This window comes from Myotis nattereri (assembly GCF_964212035.1).
Source record: "Myotis nattereri genome assembly, chromosome: 11".
Lineage (NCBI taxonomy): Eukaryota > Metazoa > Chordata > Mammalia > Chiroptera > Vespertilionidae > Myotis > Myotis nattereri.
This window is the reverse complement of record NC_138086.1, coordinates 26,784,895-26,805,659: the sequence shown is the minus strand read 5'-3', so window position 1 is coordinate 26,805,659 and position 20,765 is coordinate 26,784,895. Positions and strand designations below refer to the sequence as shown.

Sequence of the window (20,765 nt, the reverse complement as noted above, 5' to 3'; positions counted from 1 at the left end):
TCTTCTTTCATTTTTTAATTCATTCAGAAAGCAGATTTATTGGTGCCTAGTATGCCAGGCACTAAGTGTGCAAAATTTAAAGAAAACAAGAGGCTCCTACTTCTCAAAGTCAAGGATATAAAAGTTGCTGAATAAATACTTGTTGGGGGATTAAGACCACGTTTGAGCATCAGATCAAAGTTCTGGAAAAATTAACTCCCCAGAAAAACGCACAAACACAGAATTTTGTACAGTTTGGGAAAGGGGGAGCGGCTATGAACTCCTCTGAAGCCCAATCACCACCAATCACCAGATCCACAGACTCCAGGTTAAAAATTCACTACCAACATAACTAAGTTCTCTGGGAACAGGAATACTTGCTCAATAATTCTGATTATGCCTTGCACAGTGCGCTGTATACAAAAGCCACTTTAGAAATATTTGCTGGTCGATTTTCTCTTAAAGTCAACCAGCGGACATCGACAAATGGTTCCTTCCCTGGACTTTCAAAAGCCCACCACCACCGCCCTTCACTCATAACCCTAACGACCAACACCAACAACTCGCAATCATTCTCCCGCTATTCACATGTGGACTACTCGACCATTCACCAATTTAGGTCTTCCCTCCTCCTCAGAGTCCCTCGACTCCCTCCAAATTCAGGGCTCCCTCCATTGCATCCTGAAAGCTAGGTCTGCTGCCCACAGAGAGACGGAAAATAACTGATGCTCCACGTCGCACACACCCTCAAGGCAGGAAACGTGGAATCCGGTGCTTGCCACAGCTTCCAAACCCTTTCTTCACCACGTCCGAAGGTGAAGAGATTTACCTTAAATCCCAGGAAAGCAATGGCAACTGCTTTCACAGAGCCGGGACCAGTTACCAAGATGCTTCCCAACCGCCCTGTCACCATAGTGACTTCTAAAGAGCTACACACCCTCCCTCGTCTCTCCTCTTCTCTTCTTACAAGGACACCAGTCATATCAGATGGGGGCCCACCCTAATGACCTCATCTCAACTTGATTTCATCTGCAAAGACCCTATTTCAAAAAAAGAAAAAAGTCACATTCATGGGAACTGGAGGTTAGGACTTCAAAATATCTTCTTGGGGGGACAAGTTGTAATTTATAACAAGTAGTAACCTCCTCTTACCAGGGCTAGTCCAATGCTAGTCCCTTAACCCTTTCCCTCCTTGATAGATAGTCCCTTCATTAGAATCCTTCCAATTCCTTCTTAGAATGTGCCACCTGTTTCCTGCTGGGAACTTGATCCAGAGACCTAATGCCTGACTACCTTGCTGGCAGAGCACTTACCAAGTGCCAGAAGGTACCAGGGATACAATGGTGAGCAGAACTAGCATAATCCCTGCCTTCATGGGGCTTACAGTCTATAGTTCAATAGGCTTAATGACAATATCGCAAAGTTAACTTGCAGCCAAGATGAGATATGAAGCGTAAGTCCACAGTGCTGTGCACATGCTTAACTGGGGGAGTCAGTTGGCCAGATGTAACATGGACTCTGCTATAGTATCTCCTGAGCAAAACTGCTGTGAAAATTGAATGAAAAAAAGGTCAGAACTCAGTAAATAGTAGACTGAGCTGGAAAATGATCGGTGCTGACGAGAGACATGCACGCAGGCGCAGTGGGGGTGCAGAGGTAAGCATGAGCTTGAGAACTGTTGCCTTGAGTAGCACTTCCCCCCTAAAGTATTCTTTAAATAATCAATAGGTCTGGAAAGCTCCACCGTCGTGGTTTTACTGTGATCTGTTACAAAAGACAGTGCTTGCCATTTGGGTGCATAGAATTTCAGCAAGAACAAGAAAAACATGGAGAGAGAAAGAAAAAAATAAAAACAAAACAGTGCACCAGACCAGGGTTTCCCAAGACTCCTTGAGAACTGTAGACATTTGCCTCTGGCTGCCAAGCTGCAGTGGTGGGAGAGACAGACTGGCTTATCATCTTATAAAATTTAATTAGTTACAAACACATTTGTTCCCAGCCCAAAGAGGAAGCTAGTCTGCATCCCGGCTTGGTATGTAGTGGGTGGCAGTTTGATGATTTGAGCCTGCAGATGAAAGAGTCCAAGGCTGGGGCCAAGACTGTGATTTCTGGTCCGGGTTTCCCTGGGGACGGGCAAGTCGGGTCCATCTTCCCCTCTCAGCTCCTTCTTCACTCACTGGGGTTCTGGCAAAAGTGCAGGGAACTGGGAGCTTTCTCAGCTTCAGCTCCAATCGACACATGTTCAGTGGGCACCTACAGGGCACGCAGGCACATGCTAGGTCCTCTGGGCAATCCTTGCAGGTTTAAACAAGAAGTACACTGCACAGCAAAGGCAATGAAATGAAAAGGCCAGAACGGGAGAAAAGTTTTGCAAATCATATCTGAAAGGAATTAATATCCAAAATATAGGATGAACTCATATGACCCAATAGCAAAAATACAAACAATCTGGTTTAAAGAATGGGCAGAGAAGCTGAATAGACTTTTTCTGAGGAAGATGTACCCATGGCCAACAGGTGCATGAAAAGATGTCCAACATCAATCATCATCAGGGAAATGCAAATCAAAGCCACATGAGGTATCACCTCACATCTGTTGGAATGACTATCATCAAAATGACAAGAGGTTAAGTATTGGCGCGAATGAGGAGAAAGGGAACCCTTGGGCACTGCTGGTGGGGATGCGGATTGGTGCATCCACTATGGAAAACAGTACGGAGGTCCTTCAAAAAATTAAAAATAGAACTATCATATGATCCATCAATTCTACTTCTGGGTATACTGTATATTCAAAGGAATCAAAATCGCTGTCCTGAAGAGACACCTACACCCCCATGTTTATTGCAGCATTACTTATAATAGCCAATATAAGGAAGCAACCTAAGTGTCTAGCAATGGATGAATGGGTAAAGAAAATGTGATAAATATATACACACATATACACACACACTGGAATATTATTCAGTCATAAAAAAGAAGGAAATTTTGCATTAATAACAACTGGAATGAACCTGGAGGACATTGTGCTAAGTGAAATAAGTGAGAAGAGAAAGACAAACACTGTATGGCCTCACTTACATGTAGAACCCATAAAACAACAAAGTCATAAAAACAGAGAACAGACAGGTGGTTGCAGGGGCAGGAGATGGGGGAAATGGGTAAAGGCAGTCAAAGGATACAAACTTGCAGTTATAAGAGGAATAACTTCTGTGGGTGTAATGCACAGCACGGTGACTATAGGTAATGATACTGCATCGTATATCTGAAAGTTGCTAGGAGAGTAGAACTTAAAAGTTCTCGTAACAAGAAAAAAATTCATATACCCGTGGGGTCCCTTGGCCTGGCCTGCAGGGATCAGGCTGAAACAGGCTCTCCAACATCCCCCGAGGGGTCCTGGATTGCAAGAGGGCTCAGGCCGAGGGACCCCACCGGTGCATGAATCTGTGCACTGGGCCTCTAGTTATTAATATTACTGAGATCAATGGTTTTCAAATTTTAGAGTTACTTTAAAAAAAATTTTTTTATTGATTTCAGAGAGGAAGAGACAGAAACATCAGTGATGAGAAAGAATCATTGATCGGCTGCCTCCTGCACGCCCCCCAATGGGGATCAAGCCTGCAACCTGGGCATGTGCCCTGACTGGGAATCAAACCATAACCTCCTGGTTCATAGGTTGACCCTTAACCACTGAGCCATGCCAGCCAGGCTAGTCACTTTTTTTTTCAAGCAACTTCTTGTACCAGATAAAAGAGGAGTGGCCTGGTCACGCTGGGCAGCACCTCCACAGGCCGGAAACCCCCAAGGTTCACCATCTTCAAGCTGTAGCACCCCACATCTGTGGTTTCAGACAGGGTGAGGGAGAGGACAAAACCAAGGTGTGTATGGCGGTGCTTTGATGGTGAACATGGATCTTAAATCTTGCTACCACAAAAAGAAACGACAATCCTGTGATGTGACAGGTGTTAGCTAACACTACACTGACGAGCACATTGCAACTATATACACGTATCAAAAAACACTTTGCACACCTTAAACTTGCACCCTGTTATAGGTCAATTATATCTCAATACAAAATAATTAATTTGTTGATTAATGAAATGCCCAAAAAAATTATCATGGAAAAACACTACCATTTTGCTTGGAAGAATCAAAGTGGTTTGGTCCTAGGTCTAGACACAGCCCAGAAAGCAGGTGTCATGAATGCGAAGGGAGAAAGGGGTCACCCATGGGCCCCTGGACCATTACCTGCACATACAACACCTATGCACGACCGGCACCTCTCCATTCTGCTCCTCACAACTTGCCAACTCCCTTCCCCAGAGACTGGGGGTGGGGGTGGGGGGGAGGGGCTCTAGCTCTGGCTGAAGGCGCCAACATCTCCAGGTCTAGCTCCAGGGAAGGACAAGACACTCAGCTCAGTCCAGTGACGGCGAACCTATGACACGCGTGTCAGAGGTGACACGCGAACTCATTTTCTTGGTTGATTTTTCTTTGTTAAATGGCATTTAAATATATCAAATAAATATCAAAAATGTAAGTCTTTGTTTTACTATGGTTGCAAATATCAAAAAATTTCTATATATGACACGGCACCAGAGTTAAGTTAGGGTTTTTCAAAATGCTGACACGCCGAGCTCAAAAGGTTCGCCATCACTGGCTCAGACACTACAATGACTTCGCTGTCCTCAGGCAACTCTGGGCTCCGCAGCCCAGCTCAGCCCAGCATCTGGGAGAAGCGTCCCGGCTCCCACTGCAGCCCTCGCCCGGCTCTGGTATGTGTGTGGACAGGGACAGCAGCCAGCTCTTCGCCGGGCTCTCTAACAAGTTCCACGAGTCTGTTTGTTAAAGAAAAATTCCAGTGGGTGCATCCAACACATGGAACTCAAGTACAGATTTATATTTATCCAGCCCACTGCCAAGGAGATCACATGCCCCGTGAGTCACTCCAGATGTGCTCAAAAACAGAGTCTCTCTGTGGCCGCCCAGTCCCCCAATCCCAGAGAGAGTCGGATAGACAGGTCCCCGCCCGTGCCCCCAGGAGGCAGCCACTGCCTCCACCTTCCGAGGCGGGAGAGGGCATTGCTCTTTGGAAAAGGGAAAGGTGGGAAGAACTGCACCGTCTCCCAGGAGGACCTGACGGGCACACCTGTAGCTCCCGGGGTCCCGCTGGGGTTGAGGCGACTCCTCACCTGCGTGGAGGAGAAGATGTGTTGGAAGACACTGCTGCTGCTGCTGCTGTGTTACGATGCTCAGGCCACTGTGGCCCACAGGTGGAGCAGGGGTGAGTTGCTTTTCATCATTTGTCTGATGCTCATCATTCTTTTTTAAATACAACTAGGAATTGGGGGGGGTGATTAGAAACCCCATTTCCTCCTTTAAGCTCATCTCTGGGGATTGCTTTATGCTTCTTGACAAGTTAGCAGGTGTTAGGAGGTGATGGGGGACAGGACGCTGGAGGGAATCAAAGCGCCGAGGGGGCTTGGTCAAGGTGGGAACGCAGAAGGCATCCCTCTCAACACGCCAGGGCAAGTCATCTTTGCTGCATGGAATGTGCACAGACCCCCTCGATCTCCTCCCCGCCCTCCCCCAGGCTGCTGCCCTGGGCAGGCGTGCGGAGAGCAGGTGTCCAGGTGTGACATGCTAACACCTGGGAGTATGGGTGACAGATGCTACCTGGAGAGCCTGGCTGGAAGTGGACACATCTCCACAGCCAGGCAGAGCAGGCCAGCGGCAGGAGAGGAAGGGAAAGTCTTCAGCATCCTTGCGTCTACCTGCCTGCTGCCCCCCACCAGCCCCCAGCCCTTCTCAGATGTAGTCCCTCAGAGCCGCGTGCCATCTTTTCTCTATGCCCAGGACCAGCTCCAGGTGGCAGACAGCACCCCCAGCCAGTGGGAGTTTATCTCTGTCGGGAAGTGAGGGGCCAAGAGCGTTGACCACTCATGCCGATCTGAAATCTGCCCGCCCACCCCCTAAAGTCAACCAAGGTCTCTCTCCCGGAAAGAACTGGAAAGAGGCAGGCTCATAGGTGTTTCGAGAGATCCACACGGGGCTGAAGACTGGCATCGGGGGTCAGGATGAGCCTTCGGGCCCCAAGGAGAGTGTCAGGGAGGAAGGCCCGGCCGTGTGGGGACAGAGGGCACAGAGCAGATGGACCTGGAATGGAGGGGGTGGGCACTGCACTTATTTGAGGCTTTATTCCCTCGTTTTTACGCCTGAGATTAGGGACTTGCCAGTTCTCTGAACTGAGCTGTGAAATGAATGTTGCCTTGGGGCAAATATTAATGTAACATTTTCCTTTATTTCCGGTGAGACCACTACACACAGACACACACACAGACACACACACACATACCACCCTGCTCACCATGTGCACAAACTTTGGAAGCAGAGAGCAAAGAGACATTGGAGTAATGTCCTGCCACTCACCCTATGTGACACTGGCGTCTTCCTAATGAGCCTATAAAAAAGATGGTAAAATCCACTCTAGGCTGTTAGAAAGCCCGATGAGATGATTTGGTTTGTAACAGGCTTGTAAACACGATAACCACATCATGAGCTACCCCACAAGGAACTCACAGGTTTGGGCTCTGCCTCAAATGGGGCTGTGTGATCTCTGGCAAGTCTCTTAACCTCTCTGAGCTTTCGTTCACTAACAGATACCAGATTAACAAAACCAAAACTTACCTTCACTGTGTTGTTGTGAGACTCAGATTAAAAATGTAAATAAAATGCTTTGTAAACGATGAAGCACTATATAAATGTTACCACTTAAAAATGAAATAATTCCATTAAAAAAAAAAAAAAAAGCTTGAGATTCTCAACAGACAGTTTTATAGCAACATCCTGGGAGCAACTGCTCCGGCCCCACCCAGTCCGCGCTGGGGAAGGGCTGCCCCAACAAAACAACCAGGAAGCAGGGGCAGCGACCTAGAGGCAGAGGCGGGCGAGGCAGCTGATGCTAAGCACCAGATTAGTGGCCCACGTGAGTGCGCAGTCAACAACCGATACGGAGCCCTCCGGCCCTCATCAAAAGCCTTCCCCATAGTGGGTCTTTCCTCGCTTTTAATATTTTTTTCCTACTTATGAAAGGAATACACAATTGCCACCAATTTTAAAAAGACGGAGTGGGAGTCACACCCAAATGTAAACAATTTTTCCAAATGTACTTACTGTTCCTTTCACCTTCGCCCTTACCCCAAACCCAGGCCTAATTCCCTTTGGAAACAGGCTCAGGGTGACCACCCTCTAAGATCCTCCTCCTCCAATAACCCCGCCCCAACCCTCCCCCTCCCCCACTCCTCACCACGGCCCGGCCTGTGCCCTCCCCCCACTCCCACCTCCCACCCCCACCCCACCCCGCTCACGGGAAGAAATGTAGCCATAAACCCAAAGGGAACACACCCTGTTGCCAGGACATCCCTTTTCCTACCGGTCTTTCTCCCTGAGAAGCGCTCTCTAGGATTCGGCCCTGGGAGGGAGCTTTCCACGCACCAGGCCACCTTTCCAGCACCAACACCTCGATTAAGACCAAGTGACTCACCTGTGCGGAGCGCGGCCAGCGGCGAACTGGACACACCTGGCCCAGTCCCAGCAGCCCCAGCTCCTGCCCGAGCAACCTCGGGGGCTGGAGACCACCGGCCAGTCTTTGAAAAAAAGGAATCTATGCATTAACTACCATGTAAATATCTGTTTTTTATTAAATACATAAAAATTATTTCTTTAAAAAATTTTTTTTATTGATTTCAGAGAGGAAGGGAGAGGGAGAGAGAGAGAGAAACACCAAAGATGAGAGAATCATTGATCGGCTGCCTCCTGCACGCCCCCCCCCTTAGCCCCCCTGGGGATCAAGCCCCAAACCCAGGCCTGCGCCCTGACCTGGAATCCACCCGCGCCCTCCTGGTTCATCGGTGGACGCTCAGCCTCTGAGCCACACGCATCAGGCGAATTACTTCTTTTTAAAGCAGCGTCATAGGGAGGGAAGGGCAGCCCCCGGGTGAGTGGCGGGATCTGTCATTCTCGGTGTCCGTGTTCGTGTTCGTGCACGTGTGTGTGTGTGTGTGCATGTGTGTGCATGTGTGTGTGTGCATGTGTGTGTTGGGAGCTAGGATTGGCCTGGGAATCAGGATGCTAGGCGCTGGGAAGACAGTGAGTTCGCATCGGGAGGGAAGCCAGGGGCCTGAGGTCGGTGCCTTGGAAGTGCTGGCGGCCTAGGGGGCGCATTAGAGGACACCCCGCTTACCGCCCAGGCACCCCCGGAGCAGGCGCTGTGCTGACCTCGGGCAGGTGAGGACACTGAGTGACACGGAACGTGCCCAGATCACTCCGCAGCAAGGACCGCGCTGATCCTGACGCCCCACGCCTCTGGCCTCCGGGTCCGGCTGTCACTCACCCCCCTCCATCCCCTCGGCAGCCCCGAGGCCCCGGGAGGGGCGGGGGGGGGGGGGGGGGGCCGGGGACCGTCTGGCGCGAGGAGCGGCTCACAGAAGCCCTTGCAGAAGCGCTCCCGCTGCACCCGGCGCCGGCCCAGCGCCTGGCTCGCTCAGAAGACCGCTGTGTTTCTAAAGGGCTGGCCCGGGAGCAAAAAGTAAATGACATCAGGAGGATCTGGCACAAGATCTTTATAAACCCGAGCTTTTCCTTTCCACACCCACCGCCTTTTCCATGCGGCTGCCACTGATTCATTAACAATGTGGCTGTGTTTGGCGGGAAGTGGTCTGCAGTTGGAATCCCTTCCAACAAGCGCGGCACAAGCTCGGGGTGCGGCTCCGTGGGACCCGCGGGCGCCTGGATGCGGCTCTGGTACCCTGAACCTCTTGGGGTGGGAGGAAGAGGCGGGTTTTAGCCCAGATTATAAAAAGCCAAAGGAAAGGCCGGGCTCCAGGTCAAAACAGGCTCCTTCCTTTAGGGAAGCTTCGCCCATGCGTCTGAGCAAGGGGGCTTGGAGGGCTAAGGCGCCCGCCTTGCCTGGGACCATGGAAAGCAGCTCCTCCCCGGCCAGAGCGGGGGCTCCTGGGAGACAAAGGCAGGGCACGGGCTTCAGGGGACGACATCTGCTCTCTGATAATTAACCAGGACCTGGAACTGCGCATAAGTTCTAAAATCACACTGTTAGGAGGAGAGAGACTTAGTGAAGCACTCGGTTTGAAAAGAATCGAGTTTAGGGGCAAAGATCGTGCCTGTGTTTCTATGGGATCGTTTATTCATTCAACAAACAGTCATGGGCAGGATGGTAGGCACTGGGAAGACAGTGGCCAAAAGGGACACACCCCGTGCCTTGGCAAAGCTGACATCTAGTGACGGGAAACAGACATGTTTAGAAATAAAACATCTGGTTTGTCAGATGGCAATAACGTAGGGGCAGGTTAGAAGGTATCCAGGATTATAATTTTAAATCAGGTCGTCAGGGAGGGCTCCCTGAGGCGGTCACTGAAGACCTGAAGGAAACGGGGGTGTTTCAGGCAGAAGGAACAGAAGTGCAAAGGCCTGTGACAGAAGCATGCCTAGGGGCTCAAGGAGCAGTGAGAAGGCCTGTGGCTGGGGGGCATGAGCCGGGAGAGTAGCAGATGAGTTCAGACGTAGTGAGAAGCCACATCATGTAGCACCAGGTGGCATTTGAATAACTTTGGGAAGCCAGCGAGGGTTCTGGGCAGAGGAGTGACATCTGACCTATGCTTGCACAGAACCACTTTAGGTGCTGCGTTACGAACAGAATGAGGGCGGGAGCCAAGGACGGAAGCAGAGGCACCAGTAGGAGAGGTGCTCAAGGCTTGGACCGGGGAGCCAGCAAGGATGTAGCAAGAAGTAGCCAGATTCCAGATCTATTTTGAAGGTAGAGCCAACAAGACTCGCTGATTAGTTAGATTCGAAATGTGAAAGAAAAAGTCAAGGACGGCTCTCAGGTGTTGGGCCCGAGCAACTGAGAGAGATGGAGAGACGGCAGAGAAGTAGGAGATCCGTGCATGTATGTGCATGTGTGCGTGCGTGCATGTGCGTGTGTGTGCGTGTATGCGTGTGTATGCGTGTGTGTGTGCGTGTGTGTGTGTGTGTGTGTGTGTGTATTGGGGGCTAGGATTGGCCTGGAAATCAGAAGAGAACTGTAGCATGTCCAAAAGGAGATTCCCGTAGGCAGCTGCATATATAGAAGTCTGGCCTGGAAATAATGAGCTGGAAGTCAGTAGGGAAGTGAGGGTGGCTAGACGAGGAGACGCCCCAATGAGGCCAGAACTCTGCAATCTGAGAGGAGGGTGGGGAGGAAGAGCAGACAGCGAGGCAGTTTTTTTTTTTTTTTTTAATCGAAGAAGTAACGTTTCCATGTTGACGTGAAAGACCCAGTGGAGAGGGAAAGGGAACCATGCAGGAGAGGAGGGGGAGAGGGAGGGGAACCATGTAGGAGAGGAGGGGGAGAGGAAAGGGAACCATGTAGGAGAGGAGGGGGAGAGGTGAGCAACAGATTTCTTGGAGACTTCACGCTCGTGGGAAAGTTGGCTCTAGACAGGAGCGTGCCCACAGTCACAGAAGAGAACTCGGTATCTGGGCAAGAGGCAGGTGACTGGTTTAAGGAGGAAGCAGATGGGGTGAAATCATCGTCTATGTCACAGTGAAACGGAGTGAGAAATGGGAGAAATGGTCGGGAAGCATGTCAGGGCCCGTGCGAGAATAACGATAAATTTCAAGTGAGACCGTGGGTGTGTTTCCTCCCCCCACATTCAGGTGCACTGGTGCTGGTGTGGGAAAGGTGAGGAGGTGGGTTGTGCTTTATGCCAAGTGATTGCAAAGGAGCAAAGAGGGGGCAGAGGAGATGAGGATATGTGTCAGAGTGTGATCACAGGGCTGTCGGCATTTGACCTTGCATAGCGCATTATAAATCAGTCAGAGATTTTTTTAAATATGTGTGCTTCATTTAATATGTTACAGACCATATCCATTCATTCATTCACAACGAACATTAATTATCCTTCCTGTAGTTATTCAGAACTGAGGAACACCCAGTCTTTGGGCAGACGTGCCTACGAAAAGATAGCATTGTTCACCTATTGGCGAGAGTGGGTTTTGGAGCCTGTGAGATCTGGGTTTTCATTGCAGCCTTAGAGCAAGCAAATCAGATGGCCTAGGACTGCGGTCGGCACACTGCGGCTCGTGAGCCACATGCGGCTCTTTGGCCCCTTGAGTGTGGCTCTTCCACAAAATACCACGTGCGGGCGCGCACGTACAGTGGGATTGAAACTTCGTGGCCCATGCACAGAAGTCGGTATTTTGTGGAAGAGCCACACTCAAGGGGCCAAAGAGCCGAATGTGGCTCGCGAGCCGCGGTTTGCCGACCCGCAGTTTGCCGACCACTGGCCTAGGCCAAGTTTCTTAACCTCCAAGTTTCTTCTCTCTACACAGGATAGGAACACTTACCTCACACGGCGCACGCGGAAAGCACAGCGCACGCTGATGGGCGCCCAGTGGGCCCGTGAGCTGTTGCTAGTCCGAGCGCCACATCTTAACAACTTCGGTCTGAGGTCCAAATGTGTCTTTCCACAGCAGACGTGGACAGAACATGCTGTGACACATGGTTCCTGCCTGTCTGGGTCCAATTTCTGCACCAACTCAGTGCATATGGCATGACCTTCAGCGAGTGAATCATCTGTTCTGTGCTGGTCTCTCCAACAGAATCATAGCCACTCAATTTCTCCCTGAGGCTCAGCTGTGCAGGGCGTGCAGGAGGCGGGGAGAGCTCGCAGCCCCCGCCCCGAGGCCAGCCGTGCGAGAGCCGCCATGCGGGGAGACTGGGAGTCCTCGTGTCCCTGGTCACACTGCGTGGCCCTCCGGGCACAATCACATCCTGAAGAAATCGCTGGAGACTGGCTGGGCGGGGAGCACTGAGTGGAGGAGAAAGAAACAAACTGGCCCAGTTTTACACCAAAAAAGTACACGAAGTCAGTGATAGTGACAAAACTGTGCCAGCAGTCCTCTTGCCCAAAGCTCGATGCTCAGTGGTGCAGAGGTGGGCACGGTCCTCCTGCCGGTCCCTGGTCTCCCCAGCCTGCCCCCTCTCTCTCCTCCGTCAGAGGAGGCGTCCCTGCCGATGGCAGCTGGGGAAGCTCAGGTCTCCTCCTCTCAGCCCTGCAAAGACTGCGCTGCCCCAAAGCTGACAGTGAGGAGGAGTCGAACCTAAAATGACCTCCATAAATTTGGGAGATGGGACGGAAGGGAAAGGAAGCAAACCCAGCAAAGCATGCATGGGAGAGTCTCCAGGGATGTTGTGTTCTGTTGTTGCCTTTCTTTCTTTTTTTTTTTTTTTTTTAATAGCTGGGTTTTTTTAGAAATCATTCCAAAATATAGGCATTGAGCCTGCACCCAGAGCCCAGCTACGGCGTCACGCTGTCACGGAGGTCCAGGGGAGGAAGCGTAAGTTTCCTCCCCCGGGAGCTGGCGGTTGCCGGCAGATGTGCGATGTGTAGGATGGACGCAGGAACCACAGGGACAGAGGAGGAACCGCGCTGTGCGGCCGGGCTCACGGAAAGGCCCTGGGGACAGGGCTGTTTTTCTCGCCAAACGGGAGTGAGTGTAGTTTAAAGCATCACACGCACACATCTGGGAGCTGGCCAGCCTTTGTTTCGGCCACGTACATTCTGGCAGGGTCCAGACTTCCCCTTTATGGGCGAAACCACCTGGAGTGACTGGAGGTTAGCGTTGTACCTGGATGTTGGGACATGGAGCAGACACAGCCTGCAGGAGTCCAGTGGAGAGGAAGGTATCCTGTCTCATTCCTGAGGAGGGAGGCCCGGGCAGCGCTGAAATGCCCCCCAGCTCACTGCACCTCTGCCTGCCACGCGCAGTCAGAGCCGCTGCAGCAATGCCAGGGGTGCCTGCAGGAGGCAGGGGCACTGGCTGGGGGTGGGAGGGCGGAGCCCCCCCTTTTCAGATTCCTGCGCTCCCCACACACTTCCGGAAGCAATCGTCCATCCCCTGGCTGGTCTAGAGGCTGAAGTTATTTCTCACAATCTTTCCCAAACTCTGTCATTATTTTTGAAACGATGAGGTACATGCCCATGATGAACCTCCGCTTTGAATCCGGAGGTATTTCCTTCCCACCTCTTTACGGATGAGGGTGCCCTGGGTGAGCATGTTGGAGCGTTGCTGTCCCAGGGAAATGAATGAGTGAAGAAAGGCAGGTCTAGCAGGTGAATAACCTCCCCAGAGGCAGCCCCCGAGTCTGTGACAGGCAGCAGAAAGGCTCCATGCCCGTGCCCGGGACACTCGTCCCCTCCTGCCCCCTTCACCTGCCGGGTGAGAATGCCTTTAAGGCAACCAATCCCTTTAATGTCGCAGTAAGAGAAAGGCTGGAAGAAGAATGAAAGGAGTAAAGTTGCTCTCAGATCCTATCCCGAGAAGACGGTTCATCACACCTTCGTGGGAGGAGCACCCAGAAACAGGTCACATCTTGGTCTTGGACCAGCTCTGGTCCTGGTGTCATCTCCCGCCAACGAGAAAGCAGAGTCGGAGCACACGCCCTCTCGTGTCTCTACTTTGCCTCCATCTCTTCAGATGAGCCTGCAAGGCCTCCGATGGGAGTGAACTTTGCATTTTGGCGCCGTGTTCTTGGCTGTGGATCTGGATAGCCCAATGGTCATCAACCCGGCCTGCCCGTTATAATCACCTGGGAGCCATAAACAGTCCTGATGCCTACATCCACCCAGAGACACCCATGAAAGGGCCTGAGAGGTGGCCGTGGCGTTTGAGTTTTTAAAAACTCCCAGGTGATTCTAATGTACAGTCAAGGTTGAGAGCCACTGGGCTCACCTCAGAGTGGCCATCCGGCCGAGGCACCACCTTCTATACAGCCTCGGGCAAGCACCTGCTGGTTCTCAGCCTTGGCTGCCATTAGAAGCCTCTAGGAAGCTGCCAAAAATCTGTCTCAGTCCACCACCCCCCCCCCTGCCCCCCATTTGACTAAATCAGAACCTATGAAGCAGGGACAGGGCACCAGTATTTTGTTATTTTTTAATCCTCACCCCAGGATATTTTTCCATTGATTTTTAGAGAGAGAGGAAGGGAGAGGGAAAGATAGAAAGAAATAGAGATGTGAGAGAAACACATTGATTGGCCGGGCTGGGGAGGAGCCTGCGACGGAGGTACATGCCCTTGATTGGAATTGAACCTGGAACCTTTCAGACCGCAGGCCGACACTCTATCCCCTGAGCCAAACCAGTGAGGGCCGGCACCAGTCGTTTGTAAAGCCCTTGCTCGATGCTAATGTGCGGTCAAGGTTTTGGACCCGACGCCTAGGAGCTGCCTCACTCTCCTGAGCTCCACCTAAAACTACAGGCAGAGGCAGTGAGCGAACAGAGGCGAAGCCCTAAATCTCTGATTCTGTGAGGAAATGGCCAGTTTTCTGGCAACGAGGACAAATTCCGCTACAATGCGAGGCTAGGAAATACTGCTCCAGCCATGGCTCCTTCCCACAGGGTCTGAGGGAGCAGAGGTCACCGCGGGCAAGGCTCTCCCAGTGCGTGGATTTCGTCAGCCAACAGCGGCGCCTGGCGCTCGGCCTGGAAGCCTGCCAGGACCTGCTGGGGGCAGAATCCTACAACCATCTTTGTCCTAACCCAAGAGGAACTCGCGGTATAGATAATAGATGAGTACAGAGAAAGCAATCTTACAGCAATACTCCACCAACCAGCTCTTTCCAGGGAGTGGAGATTCCTACCAGTGAGCTTTTCAGGAAATGTCTTTATATCAAAGATGTTTCATTTTTATTACTTCAGATCAATTTTTTTCTAAGATGCTTATGCAGCCCCCTGCCTTCTTTAACACAGTACCCTGGATGCCCGTGGGCCCGTTCTTGATGGTCCCAGGACACCAGTATCAAGACGCAGAGCTGGCATGCATGGTGATGCAAATTGCTTTGCCCAACTTTAGGGGGCGCTACTTACCTCGGAGCCTCAGGTTCTTTACAGTTAGTTGCCCAGTTTTCTGGGAGATCACAATCCAGTGTCTTGGAGAAGCTGTACCTTTCTCTTTCCTTTTTTTAAAATGACATGATTTATTTTAAGTGCTTCCCAGATATAAACTCCTCAAGTGGTACAATGTGTCCATTTACTGCTCCTGGATTCAAGGTACCAAGCCATACAGAGAATCTTACTTCCTCATTTATGCATTTGGGAGCATCTTCCGTAATATGAGATTTAACCAAAATCTCTCTATGCAATTATTTATGTGTTGTTTTTAATTGCTGTGTTGGTGGTTCGAGCCCAGTCAGGGCTTGAATAGTTATTTTGGTGGCAGCACACTGCAGCAGAAAGAAGAGTCATCTAAGATTAAGGGGATCTGACTAATCTACAAATATATAAATTGATCATACCTCTGCGACACCCCACAGCCAATCAGGAGGGGATATGCAAATTAGCAGGACAAAGATGGTGGTGGCCACGGAGCCAGCCTGAGCGCACGGGAGGCTTAGGTTGCCCAGGCTGGCCGCCAAGGGAGAGGCCTGCAAATGACCCTCAGCCCCTCACCCAGGCTGGCCCTGCCCCCATGGGGTGAGGGTCCCCTCTGGGGGGTGTGGCCAGCCTGAAAACAGCCCTCAGGCCCTCACCCAGACTGGCCATGCCCCCCCAGCAGGGACCCTCACCCCATGGGGGCATGGTCAGCCTGCAAAACACCACAGGCCCCTCACCCAGGACACCCTACCCCCCATGGAAACCCCCACCCTGATCTGGGACACCCTTCAGGGCAAACCAGCCGGCCCCCACCTGTGCACCAGGCCTCTATCTATACTAATAAAAGGTAATATGCTAATTAGACTGGGAGACCTTCCAGGAGACCTTCTGGACATTCTTCTGTACAAAGCCATGGTGGCAGGGCCAAGGTAGAGGCGGTTAGGGGCCAAGAGGGGATGGAAGTTGTGGCTGATCAGGCCTGTGGGGGGAGGAGAGGCGTTGGGGGCGAGCAGGCCAGCAGGGGGTCAATTGGGGGCGAGCAGGCTGGCAGGGGGGCACTTGGGGTGATCAAGCTGGCAGGAGGCAGTTGGGGGCGAGCAGGCCAGCAGGCAGAATGGTTAGGGGCAATTAGGCAGGCAGGTAGGCATGTGAGTGGTTAGGAGTCAGCAGTCCCAGATTGCGAGAGGGATGTCTGACTGCCAGTTTAGGCCCGACCCCACAGGCAGTCAGACATCCCCTGAGGGATCCCAGATTGGAGAGGGTGCAGGCCGGGCTGAGGGACACCCCCCCAGCCCCCGCCCCCCCCCCCCAGCACGAATTTCGTGCACCAGGCCACTAGTGATTTAATATTTGACATATCACCCTGGTCCCAGTTACCTTAGGCACAAGAAGCTGTGCCTTTTTCTATCAGCTGGCAGCAGGCTTGGCAATCATGGGGCTGTGGCGGTAGGCATGGCTGTCTGCTCCTGGCCTGATATGACCCAGAGAACTGCAATGTATATTGATTATTCCTACACTCTGTACCATTCTGTCTCTTCCTTCACTTGGCCTCATAAGGTCCTAGTTCTCCCTACTCTCTACCCGTAGCAGCCCATCCATCTTCCTCCAGCTACTGTTTCCAAATGCAACCACAAAGAAACAGCATTAGTGAGTCATTGACTTTGTCCCAAATGCATTTCTAAGTCAGCGGATCCTTGGGAGGAAGCCTAAGCCTGGCTCCACACTCCCCAAGACACCCAGGGTCTTGGGCAGCTCTCTCCTTTCCTTTGCCACCTGTGTCCAGATTCTTGGCAGCTGTACTTCAGACGGCGGGGGAATAGCCAGAAGCCGGATCCTCTGATGAAAAGTGTTCTCAGTAAATAGAAGCCAGCACTTCATACTGATCAGATGCTAAAATGTGCATTACTATTAGAGAATAGTATTATTAGGGGACTCATTCGTTGCATGTGTAGGGATTTGTTGTTTGCTCATTTCTGTTTGATTTTAACATAAGTTCCCTTCACATATAGGGGTGGGCAAAAGTAGGTTTACAGTTGTGAGTACTTGAAACACAGAGTTAAAAAAGCTATTGCAATAATCAGGACCTGCCCTAGCCGGTTTGGCTCAGTGGATAGAGTGCAGGCCTGTGGACTGAAGTGTCCCAGGTTCGATTTCAGTCAAGGGCATATGCCTGGTTATGGTCTCGATCTCCAGTAGGGGGCGTGCAGGAGGCAGCCAATCAATGATTCTCTCTCATCACTGGTGTTTATCTCTCCCTCTCCCTCTCCCTTCCTATCTGAAATCAATAAAAATATATTTAAAAATAAAATGTTTATTTAAAAATAAACAATAATCATCATGACCTGCATGTCTTTCTCCACACAAACAACCATAAACCTACTTTTGCCCACCCTTGTACACTACATACAGGTGTCCAAAAAATGGATACATACTTTAACAGCTGATAGCTCAACTTTGAAAATGAAATGTATTTTAATGAACACTGCCTTTGTAATTATTCAGAGTGTGTGTACACATTTTTGGGGACACCTATATTTTTCCAAGCTTTTTGGGATGGTTCTGATAAGCAGCCATGTCTGACATCACTGGTCTGAAACAGGAACATCTGACATGCCTGGGAGCTTCTGGGACACATCAGAGCTGCCTGTCATCTCTCCCGCTCACTGACCACCACAGCTTCCAGTCCGTCACTTTCAAGGCGGGCTGGCTGACCTCAAGGTTACGGAGGGGAGGCCAAGTGCACAGCTGCTGGAGCCTCTTCTTTTGTTTCTTGCAGCCGTGCTGTTCCCTGCTGCCCATCGGCCAAAGAGATCGTCCTCAATGCCCTTGAACCCCGTCCTGCAGAGCTCCCTGGAAGAAGTAGAACTGCTCTACGAGGTAGGCAGAGGCGCAAGTGGCCACATCACCCCAAAGGCGTTGCAACGTTTCTGTTTGTTGGAGGAATGGCCTGAGCCCCTGAGAATGAGTGGCCCTGGCTGCCTTAGGGACTGGCCTGGACTCCTTTGTGGGGCCATCAAATCGTGGCCATCCCAGAGTAAGGTATTCCTCAAATCTCCTCTCCTTTCCCACATGCCAGACAGGGAGAGATGTCATTAGGAGGTCACTGGGGGCAAAATTAGAGATTCAGGTTGGGCCCCAGGTGCCACTCCCAGCACCCTAGCAGCAGAGTCAATAGTCTCGAGCAAATGCCAGGAGGCAGGACTCATCATAGGGTTCAGGCAATGCCAAGCCGCTTGTCTGGTGGAGCTCTGTCTCAGGTAACTGCCTACTGTGACAGACCCGTTTCTGACCATCTGGGCACCCCAAAGGATCTCTTCCTCTGCCCCCCATCTCCACCACTCAGACCCGCTTCTCCAAAACACGGGTAAATTTCCCAAGGCCCCTTGATCCAATTCAGCGATAAAATTCCAGGCTCAAGGTCTGAGCTTTAGTTCTGGTCCTGCCACTCATCAACCATGTGACCTTGCAGCAGCCACCGTGTCTCTGGGCCCGGATCTCCTCAAATGTTAAATGAGGGATACAGTGATCTCCAAAACTCCCCTCCTGCCTTGACATCCTCTGGCATCCTCTATGTTCCAGAACTCTCCGGCTAAGAAAGAGACAGCCTGCTGCAGGCAGGTCCTACCACGGGGAACTCACTGGGAAATGCATAGCTTTCACCAAGTCCTGAACATGGGAGTCATATCACAGGTCCCTTTGAGAAAGACAGGAGCGTGGAGATGGATGGAGCGGGGGAAGCTGGAAGCAGACACAATTTAGAACCCCAAGTCTAAGAGGTGTTTACTGGGTCCTGATGTGAGCCCAGCACTGAGCAAGGGATGCATGCGGCAGACCCCACCCCCACTCGCAAAGAACGGGTGAGAAGTGAGGACAAACCTCTGTGTCCCACTTAAGTCCTAGCACCGTTCTCTGCATACCTTCAATCCCCAGCTTCTGCTTTAAAATTATCAGAAATAGTTCATGATTTAGAAAATCTTCGGTGGGTGGGAGGGAGAAAGGGAAGAATGGGTTAATCTGGGACACCAAAAATAATAAATAGTCATTAAATAGTGGCTTTGTACCAGGGACAATGTTTGTACCAGGGTGTCCATAATTGTCTTATTTACTTCCCACAACAGCCCTGTAGAGTATTTTTGCTACTAACCATTTCACAGAGGAGGAAAGTGAGGCTCAGGGACGTGCAGTAAGTCACCCAAGTCGGTGGGAATGTCAGAACTGGAACCCGGGTCTCCTGGATTCCAAAGCTCTTTCCACAGCGGCCTCCCCCAAAGGAGGCAGGTGAGGATGAAAACAGTCGTGTCCTCCACAATGCCCAATGCTTCATGTGTTTCCATACCTCATGTCTCCCCAGTTCCTGCTGGCTGAGCTGGACATCAGCCCCGACCTGCAGATCTCCATCAAGGACGAGGAGCTCGCCTCCCTCAGGAAGGCCTCTGACTTCCGCACCGTCTGCAATGATGTGATCCCCAAGCGCATCCCGGACATCCGACGGCTCAGCGCCAGCCTGGCCAGCCTCCCCGGCATCCTGAAGAAAGAGGACTTTGAAAGGACAGCGCTGACCCTGGCCTATGCGGCCTACCGCACAGCCCTGTCCCAAGGGCATCAGAAGGACATCTGGGCCCAGTCCCTCCTCAGCCTTTTCCAGGCCCTGAGGCATGACCTGATGCGGTCCTCAGGCTCCAGAGTGTCTGCCTGAGAGGCAAGCCCACACCAGGACCTCGGAGCAGGGCCCAGCACACACAGTAATCCAGAAATTCTTCATTCTCTACACCATTTAGAGAGGCCAGCAGCAAAACACATGCCACCAGCTCAGAGTAGCAGAGATAAAATAATTCAGCCCCATGCTCTTTCCCCGAGGTAGCTTCCTGACAGGCGCATCTGATTCATGTCATAAGGTGACCTGGGCCGGAAGAAAGGGCTGGAGTGGTCATTCAAGATGCCTCCAGAGGCCGAACGGTTTGCCTGGTGACATGCAGAGTCTAAGAGCGGCTTCCGCACTGAGTGACTGCCACAAACCCCCACGAGGGAGGACAGAGCTGGAGCAGACATCATAGAGGTTTGAGCATGGTGGGAAGTGGGGGACAGAGTTCTTTGGTCCTAAGAGATCAGGGTGCTGGGTTAAACGCACATTTTTCTGAAGGCTCGGTAGTAAGATACAACAAAGCTAGAGCGACAGCCGAATAAGTACTTTGTTAGCCAAGGATAGACTCTTCAATTTTTCTAAAAGTCGCCGAGAAGAACGAGTTAGAAAACTGGTAATTGTCTGGCCTGTATGTCTTGACTCTTCTTATGTGAGGGCTGGTCTACTACACACAGGCAATGCCTTGTCTTCTGAACAGGGGAGCCAAGCTAATGAAGAGAGGCCATGCCAGCAAAGAGGGGGCCGCCGCAGCCTCGCCTTTCTGTCCTCACTCAGATTACTTAGCATCATCAGAGACTCGGTGCTCCAAATACAACTGATTTTCAGATGACAGAATTTTACCCTTTTAAGGCCAGTTTTTCATGTTAGCGATATTGACTTGATATCTTTTGAAACTACGCAGATGGAATGCCTTCAGCTTTTATTTAGTAGCTCTGAAACATCTGAAGGAAGGAGTTGGATAACTTAATCTCTAAGGTTCTTCGACTCCTGACATTTCCAGTCATTTATCTAACTGTGAGACAGTGCACCGGGACCCGCGAGGCCTGCTGGACTCCTGGGCCAGCCCGGCAGGTCCCAGGCTTGGCTAATTCTGTCTCGGGGTGAGCTCTTCTGCTGCCTTCCTCGCTGTCAGGCGAGAAGAGTGCGCTTTTCTCTGTGACCAACATCACTTGCTTTTTGCATTTTGTTCTTCCATAGCTTACATCCACTACAAATCGG

General features: G+C 51.3%; 1 protein-coding gene across 1 annotated transcript; it reads left to right on the top strand.

Annotated features, from left to right (window-relative positions):
- Positions 1-5,183: 5,183 nt before the first annotated feature.
- FAM180A (family with sequence similarity 180 member A) lies at positions 5,184-19,601 on the top strand (the record flags this gene model as incomplete). Its single annotated transcript, XM_081102771.1, has 3 exons — positions 5,184-5,259; positions 17,682-17,782; positions 19,257-19,601. 3 exons carry the CDS (start codon positions 5,184-5,186, stop codon positions 19,599-19,601), a joined length of 522 nt encoding a protein of 173 aa, XP_080958897.1.
- Positions 19,602-20,765: the final 1,164 nt, after the last annotated feature.